Source organism: Tinamus guttatus, unplaced genomic scaffold (genome assembly GCF_059628265.1).
Source record: "Tinamus guttatus ecotype Peru unplaced genomic scaffold, ASM5962826v1 Tinamus_guttatus_pri_ptg000287l, whole genome shotgun sequence".
Classification (NCBI taxonomy): Eukaryota; Metazoa; Chordata; class Aves; order Tinamiformes; family Tinamidae; genus Tinamus; species Tinamus guttatus.
Window position 1 is genome coordinate 2,840,788 of NW_028288821.1, and position 9,168 is coordinate 2,849,955.

The window sequence follows — 9,168 nt, forward strand, 5'->3', positions numbered from 1 at the left end:
AACAAACCTGTTGACAGGGGAAAAAAATGTTAAATCACACGACAAGGGATGGATAGAACAAAGATTAGCGTTCGCTGGGAACATAAACTGGCTTGAAAAACTACAGGGTTGTAGCTCCAGGCCTGACGGGGATTTGTTTATGCTGGAAAAAAATATTACATCTTAGATCTTCGAGATTATTCTCACTGTCCAGAAATAGCGCTGAAAATCTGACTGCTAAGCTTGTGATCTCACACATAAATCTGCTGATGGGCACCACACCAAGTGCGGAAGAAGGCAGTAAAAGTCACAGGGTGGTGTCACACACGTTGCCCCACAATCACTCTGCAAGCACTGACCTAAAGGGAAAACACACCTTAAGACAAGGCAGTCTGGCAAGCCAAAGGGACAGGGAGCGAGAGATGCCTGGAAGGACAGCTGTGTCCCTCATGGTGACAACTGTGATGCGAGCAGCCTGCTGCCTAGCACCACAGGGCTCGGTCCACATAAGCCACGTTTCCCTCGCATTGGCATGTTGCCAGAATAGGGACCCACATCCTTAAGGCCAGGGACCAAGTTTTCCAAGGCTGAGTTGCTCCACAAAACTTCTGAGAATATCATCAGGGACATTCCTGCATCTCCCTTCCTTTCCTCCAGCTTCAAACAGTGGCTTTGGGAGGACCCAGAGCAGTCTGCATTTTTAATTCCAGGGTAGCCAGCATGAAAGCTGTGGCTTCACACATCTCTCTGCACCTGACACGCAGATCAAGGGAATTTTCCAAAACACCTCGGGGTAGCAGGCTCATGACACAAATATTCCCGTGATGGTGTCCAACCAACGTCACCCCACGCTTACTGGGGGATAAAAAGATACACTGCCAACTTCTTTGTTCCCCAGTTACTATTTTTCCCTTGAAGGGATATAGTGCATTGTAATAAACTGATGCTGATAACATCTATCAGGACGGAATATTTAACGTGGAATTATTTAAAATTACTGCTTTCTGAGAACATATGATTTCACATAGCTGATTAAAAGAAAAAAAAGTGAATTTAGGCTTATCAAGTCCCATAAGGGTGATATTTATCTTTAACCATTAGCTTCATCACTTTTGCACACTTGAGTTTGCAGATGATGTGCCAGGTGAGCAGATTAGCATCGACTTTCTGAAATGAAGGCATTTTGCTCCAAGGAGTTTAATTACTAAATAAATAAATGAATAAATATGTGGCATCTTATTAAAAAAAAAAAACATTTGGTTGCTATCGCGCTTTGCCCGCAGACTTCAGATCTGGCTCACCTATCTCATATGAGGGCTTTACATGTCTTCTGCAATACATATTTATATCTTCTGCATTGATGGAAAAACCTAAACAACACAGAGCTCCACCAAAACCAGGCTACGTTTTGATCCCTTCCCTACAGCAGCCCGAAGCAGCCACAGATTTTGACTTTTGAAACACAGAAGCGACATTAGCCTGCATCTAGTCATGGAGCAGGACATGCCCAACTACCATCCCAATACTGCATCCTTTTGCCAAAGCAGGTCAGAGGAGCTTCTGGTCAGACCCATGTCTCCACTGGTTTTGAATCTCTTCCTCTAGCTTGGCCTTGAGGAGATCTAATAAATGCATATCTCATTCTCTACAAGAGTAAAGTAGCTCAAACGTACAAGCTCTCCCAGAACACAACTAAAGATTTTCATGTTTTTCTGGTAACGCTCCCCAATGTTTTGCGTGGGAGTTGCAGCAATCTCAATTGCAACCCTAATTCTAAGCTAACTCCTTTTCTTGTGTGTAGGAAATATATACATATATAAAATTCAGTGTAGCCCCATGGCAGTGCACTAAATTATAAATTAAGCAGCAATCGTGGTGACTCACACAGCACAAGTGAGAACACATTCAAAAATCCCTAGGCAAAGAAGTCCTACATTTCAGCGAGATGGAAGTTTCCCCCACCTTGTGCTTTCGACTCTACCACTCTCTTAAGAGCCTTGGAACAAGTAGCAACTTTCTGTATGCGATTTGTCTAGCACAGGGATTTTTCTGAATTCAGTCACACTTGTATAAATCTGCTAGAGTCAGTGCAGCTATCTGAAAGGCAGAAGACAGGCTTTCTACCTGGCGGATTGCTCTTCCTTTAGCAAAGAGCTTATATAAAGTGTTACAAAAGGCACCTATATTTCCCCAGGATTTCTAGCATGGCAATCTGCCGAGAGCCTCAGCAACGAGAAAGCAAAGGGAGCCAAGTCGTTAAAGCAAAACCCTTCCTCTGAATACTTCTCCTTGCAACGCAAATCCCTGACGGGGAGATCCGGCCAAGAGCTCCAAGTCCAACATCCCTTGCTCCAATCTTGCATTTGTGTGCTGCAAGGCGACCCCGCTGCGCTCTCGCCGGGCTTGCCAAAGCAGCGGCATCCGGAGTGGGGTGACGCTCCAGCGAGAGCAGCGTAATTACAGGTTGCAAGCCGAGTTGCATTTATAATCGGCAAAGATGATATGTGGTTGATAACGCACTGCATTCCTCGGCGTTTGCTTTATCTAGGTCATGTTTTTTTTCTTCTTTTTTTGCTCTTAATCTACATGAATTTTTAATTGCATCTTTCACGTTGATCTCTTTAGTGAGTCTAGCTTGAGAAGGCCCTTCCTTGCTTGTCACATGCAACATCTCAACCATTGCTGAACACGCAGGAAGGGAAAATAACCATCAAGGCCAGATTTAGGGGCTACTCATAGCCACGCTCACCCATTGCGAGCACCATGCATGCTTGCCTGTTGGCTTTTGGGAGCAGAAGCAATTCTATCAATGAGCAAGCCGAATCTGCAGCGCTGGTTGACATTTGCCACTGTTCACATCCCAGCTCTCTGCTTAGGCGCGTGACCACCCTCAAAGATCTGGTTTAGCAGGCAAGCTTGAACCCTAGAGCCACTAATCCTGCACTGGGGTAAATATTAATGTGGATCTCATCTTGTCTAGAGAGGGAGAAGAGAACGAGCACTTCTTGCTCTACCTGTCGCTGCTTAAAACCATAGGAAGCAGCCAAAGGTAAGCGCTTTTCATGGTTGAAGAGAGGTGACCGTTAGTGCAGAATTGCACATAAATATTTCAGCATGTGTCTAGGCAGCCCAGGTCACATTGCACCAAGATGCTCCAAAACGCATCATGCTGAATAAATACCAAAACCCACCAGAAAACACCTTGGGAAATGCAATGCCTCCAAGAAATTGCCTGCCCTCATTAACACCGTGGTGTCACCTCATCCCTGAGCATGTCCCGTTCCCTGATGTAGCCCAGAGTGAGAGATTTGCCCAGCCTGGCCACTGGCACGTGCTGTCCCACAGTCCCAATATGATTTGCTGTCTCCCTCCACCTTCACTCGTGTGGATGCACTTGCAACGCTGCTCCTTACTCTCCTGCCCGAGCAGGTAACGCTGGTGTTGCCATCCCCTCATCTAGTCGCACCCCAAGCATTTGCAGGGCAAAACACTGTAATATAAAATCTTTTCATCTCCTCTATCTGCAATTCTAGGAGCACTTAAGTACAGGTCCTGCAAAGAGCCACCCTATTATGAAGCGTTTTGCTATCCAAAGAGTTATTTTGCCTGGGCTTCCCGTCGCCGTGCTTTAGCTAGCAGCCTTTGATGTGGAGCCTCTCCAGCGGCTCCTGGAAAATGGGATAAATGGAAGCCACCGAACCTCCTTTGGGAATCCTGGTAATTACGACTTCAGAAAACTCCCAGACACGCTCCCAGCTCATTACTATGCTGGTCGCGGTGTTCTGAACCCCATCGCGGCCAGGCAACACCCCCTCCTGCCTGGTGCTCCTCTGAATTTCAGGTACCTTCTCACCCAGGCTGCAAGTCACAGCGAAGAGATGAGGAGGTGGGAAAAAGGTCCAACAAGCCGAGAGCGACTTAAGAACAGCAGCGTAGCCAGCTACACGCAACTTAAAGAAGCTCCCTGGGATGGCGGCGCACGCGTGAGCTCACCCGCGAGCGAGCCAAGTGAGCCTTCCAACTCGTGCTTGCAGCGGGGGCAGGAAGCCTGCTTCTGCTTACTGGTTTCTTTATGCTTGAGCTAAAGATGCACAAAATAATAATAAAAAAAGCCATCGTACTTTTTAAAGGGATTAGAGATGTTTCCTAAAATACCTCGGGGTGCATAGTATGATGGGGAAGAATCAATGTGGCGCCGCAAAGGGAAATCCAGGCTGCAGGGACTCGCTAGGGATTTTGGATTCAAGCATGCAAGGAGGAAGAGGACTGGCAGATGGCTTGGTGGAGTTACTTTAGGACACCGATAAGGGACAGAGGAAAGAAATGGAGACTACGGCACCACCACTAGAAATAGGGGAGAACCACTAGGGACTTTTCTGGGGGAAAGCACACTTCTTTTGACAGAAGTTACTGGGTTGAAAATCCAACTTTCCATCAAAAAAGGAAAAAAAAAAGAAAAAAAGAAATCCAGCTAGCTCTAGCTATGCGATCAAAGCTGGAGATTAAACTGCTCAATGCACAAGCATTTGAGAGCAGGATATAACAGTATAACTCACTGATTAACCACTCAAAGAAGAACGGAGAGAGCAAAACCATGTCACTGAGCGCGGGAAGAACTTTGCCTGCCAACCGACACAACTTGGCTCAGGTTCATGCCAGGCAGCGTCACGCCTGTGCTCACATCTCAGGTTTTAATGAACAGTATTTCATGAGGCAGTAGTTTGGACCATGCTGAGGTCTGCTTTAGACTGAGGCCATAGGAGAAGGAAGACACAAAACACTACTGCAAACACTGAGTACAAAGCTTGGGGGCACACGCTCCACGTTTACGGTGTGCAATTCTTGCAGCAGAAGTAGAGCATTACGGAAAAAACAAAAGAGACATCCAAAGAGAATTCATGAATTCATCAGATTTGCCTCTGATGAATTTGAACTCTGCCTAGTTCATTTACAGCAGCAGCTGCTCCAAGCCAGAGCACGATATCATTTCAAGGAAGCAGGTTGGTCAATCGAGATTGACTTTGGGCTTTGCAGGCCAGTATGCTCCATTGAAGCTTAATACCACACCTGAGGGCTCTGGTTGCATGAAGGAGCTCGGTCCATAGAGCCTAAGGCTGTGCCTCAGATGATTATGCCTTGACAACAAAATCTTCATCCCTTTTGGCTCTGCTGGGTGGACCCAGAAGTGAAACTCTTGCAACTTCAAGGAAGAAACTGGCTATTTATGGCCTTGGATTGGGCAAGAAGACATTCCACTTGGGAAAGGTTATTCCGGAGTCATCCAGCACAGAGCAGCTGTGCTGCTGGCCGTGCAGAGACCCTGTCCTCAAGGGGCCACTGGTAATTCCTATGCTTCTAAGATCAAGCAAACGGAGGCCAGCTGATTGGGAAAAAAAGAAAGGAAAAAAGGAAGAAGTAAGACTCCAAAGCACTGTGGAGAACACATTCCCAGGGAAGCAGCATTTCTCAACAGAAAACCTGCAGGTGGGAAAATCACAGCTTGCGATCCCTCTAACTCACTGATTCAACCACAGCTCCACCAGTTTGAAGGTGGGCTGTGGAAGACAAGCACCATAGAAAGAATGATTATAAGCAAGGAAGAGTTTCCTTTTTCATTAGAAATCACTTGAGACTTTTTTTTTAAATGGTGTTTTGGCAACGGGCAAAATTTGGCCAGTGGAAAAAGAATTCAGGTTGTTGAGAGTTTTTTTTTTTTTTTTTTTTGTCTTCTGATCAATTTGCCCAGCTTGCCAACATGTTCCAGAAGAGTTGGGGGGGAGGGAACATTAAAGGGTTTGCATTCCCGTCCTCTGGTTTTATTGCATGCAAACATCCACAGTCGTTTTTTTCGAAGCTTTCCAATTTGCTAATTGAGACATTTCCTCACTGAAAAAGAATGTTCTGAACTAAAACTGGTCTACTGGCTACAGCCTAGTAAGAAAGGAAAAATAGGGAAAGCTTAGGTGAGGCAAAATTTGAGGATGAAACTGTCACGTCAAGTTTTCAAGACAGCAGTCAAATATCAGCGACCACACATCCTGTACTTTCTATGCAAGCCTTTCCGTGCACACACTTTATACCACCATGAGAATTTTTACGGAGATATTTTTTTTAAACAATCTAGTCTGCACATAAAAAAATGTTATTTTTGTTAGAGTGATAGAAGTATTTCCTCTGCCCTCAAAAAAAAAAAAAAAAAAAAAAACAACACAAGAGCAGACAAATCGATTTTGTCAAATGCATTAACAAGACAAAGAGCCAAGAAAAGCACTTTTGGGTCAGAACAAGCCCAGAAGATTAAGGGTGAACAAAACCAAAGAAGAAGTTGGAAACATACGATAAGGGTTATAATGTGCAACCACAGTTACAGTCTTACCAGCATTTTCTCTAATGGGACCAGCTATATTTTTTTCAATATTAAAGAAGAAAATAAATTAAAACTGTTTTGCAGATTCATGTGGCATGCACAGGGGATGGAGAGGGATTTCTAGCTTTATATAGGTCAAATATCAGCCATACGGGTTCACACAATATCCAGTACAAGCACAAGCGCTGCATAAAAATTAAGCTTCAACATACTCCAGGGGGATCTCTAGAGGCTTGATCTTGCCAACCTGAAGAGCATCAGAACAGTAATTCAGCTCAGATCAATATGTGCTATGTACTCAAGTGAAGGGGGCTGGAAAATGACTGCCCGTTTCTGCCGCTTCAATGCAACATTAAGGCTCTGGTAGAGAAGTTCTCCATGGACAGCAGTCAAGGACAGTGGTCCAAACTTCGCTGCAATGACACAAATGAGACCCAGCTCACCCTGTTGGTACCCGAGCCTCAAACGAGCCAACAAACTGTCCCATGGCTCATGTTATTTGGGGCTTCAGAGGGTTTGCTCGACCTAAGTGAGAGATTCTGCTTGGGACATCTGGAAGCAATTCCTGCTCTGAAACTACTCCATCAGCCAACAGCAGTTCCTACAAAAGAAAGCTCCTGGGCATTCTGCCCTCACTCACAGCCCAAGGGCTTATTGTACCACTCCCATCTGGCTGCTTTACACTCCACCTTGCCGTAGGGCTGGGACACACAAGAAACAGGCACAGGACATGAGGCTACGCGTCATTCCCAGCCCCGCATGGCCACCCTCATGCTTGGAACCTCAGGGTTTTGACCAAGCTGGGGAGCAGCAAAGACTCTACAGTGAACACTGCGGTCTCCAGGGAGCTGAAAGCCCTCTGAGCTTACCTTGAGCTTTTCAAACCGGTCGCTGAGCGATGCCACTTGGTGGTCCCGGTGGCGGCCCACCAGTTTGCATAAGGCACAAATGAGTTGGTCGTCCGCCACACAGTACATGTTCACTTTCTCGTTCTCGTGCTCCAGACAAGTGAGTCCGCGGAAGTGCGCGTCGGGCACAGGCTCCACCAGCCGGTGGCTGGTGAACGGCTTCTTGTTGGGGTGCGTGGCCCGGAGGCAGCGGTCGCAGTAGGACACCTCGCAGGTGATGCACGTCTTCACCGCATCCCGCGGCGGGTCCTGCTCGCAGAACTGGCAGGCGATCCGTTCCCCGGCCATGGTAGGGCTCTGGCGGTACGGTCGCTCCCGTCGGCTCTCGTTGGGGGAGTTGGGGCCGCTCAGGGACGCCTTCTGGAAGCGGTCGATGATGTTCTGCAGGGTCACGTTTCGCTTGAGGCCCTCCAGGCCGCGGTGGTTGAGGGAGATGACATAGCGGCACGTGGGGCACTGGAAAGCGGCAATGGGTTCAATGGACTCGCTGGAGGAGCAGCTGGACACCAGGATGCGATGGGCACAACTGAAGCAGAGGCTGTGAGCACACGGCAGCAAGAGAGGGTCTTCAAACAACTCCAGGCAGATTGGGCAGGTCAATTCCGACTCCAGTGTTTCCATCTTTAGTTAAAACGAGCCTGATTCAGCATGGAAATCCAGGGAAGCTGGCCAGTTACCTGGGAGAGAGGAGAGCAGAAAGGAGCAGCGTGAGAAAGGGGCTATTGTGGCCAGCAAAAGGAAACCCAGGAGACTCTTCTGCACTGGGTACCTTCAGGCAGGGCAGATTTGAGGATATCCAGTTCTGCAAGACCCTTGGCCTCCATGTGCCCTGACGCAGCTACCACAGCACAGCTGGACTCCCACAAACACAGCAGCTTGCTTCAAAAGATCTCCTATAAACCCGATAAAACCTCTCTCTTTCCTTCACTAAAGTGAAGAGGAAAAGCTAATGGGGTCTGGGACGTCCTGGGCAAGCAGAGAGGATTAGAGGCTCCAATGCCCTAGTCCTCTGCCAACTTTTTGAGAGCTTCTACCAGCCACCGTCTTTCAGGAGCAGGGTGGGGAAGGACGGAGAGGAAAATTACAGCCTGCAAAGTCCTGTATCCACACTGCCCTGCCTTGCACTTCAGTGGAAAAAGAAACAAAAACACGGATGTCTAAATCAACGCCAGCTGCAGGAAAACAAGGTTGTATTTTTAGATCTCGGGTGTTCGCATGTCACAACATCCCTACGTTACAAGCTGCCCCTTCACTGGGGTTCTTCCTTGCAGGGCAGAGCAGCAGCAAGCGCACACACCAGTGCTCCGCAAGTGAGCCCAGCAGCTCCCACTTCCCCGATTTGGCTCTGCTGGACCAGCGAGCAAAATTACTGGCCCCAGGGCACACAAAAAAATATATAATTAACGAAAACAGCACTTTTTTTATAGTCTCAAAGATATCATTTGAAAAATAAGGGCCACAATGGGACGTTCCCAGCAACTTCTGCAGGGAGCTGCGATCAAAGCTGAATCCCAGCAAAGCGACTGCAGGTGAGTCGGCTACGACGCAATCACCCGCGGCTTGCTCATGGCCAGACCAATCTGCTACAGGCTGGATGGAGTTTACATCCTCCTCCAGAGCACCTGTCGGAGAGGCTATCTGAAGGAGTCTGGGGGGGGAAAAGAAGAAAATACATAATAATAATTTTTAAAAAGGAGCATAAAGTTTAGAGAGTTTTTGTTTGTGCTGGCCATTCTTACATTAATCTTGTTTTCCTTGCCTCCACAGCACCCCTTGGATCCGAGATAAGTCGAAGAAGCCTCAGAAACAGGGACAAGTGTCATGGAACAGGACGCTCTTCCAGGGATGCACCTGGGTGAAGCAGTTGGAACTGCCTCCAAAGCCTTTCACGCCTCTCCCTTTGATGTTCACTTT

General features: G+C 47.4%; 1 protein-coding gene across 1 annotated transcript in view; it reads right to left on the reverse strand.

Moving 5' to 3' along the window:
* The window catches only part of MID2 (midline 2), a 60,769-nt gene extending 52,838 nt beyond the window's left edge, over nucleotides 1-7,931 (reverse strand). Inside the window, exon 1 of the mRNA XM_088527474.1 lies at nucleotides 7,216-7,931. Coding sequence (XP_088383600.1) covers nucleotides 7,216-7,875 — 660 coding nt within the window. The 5' untranslated portion in view covers nucleotides 7,876-7,931. The remainder of the gene's footprint in view (nucleotides 1-7,215) is intronic.
* Nucleotides 7,932-9,168: the final 1,237 nt, after the last annotated feature.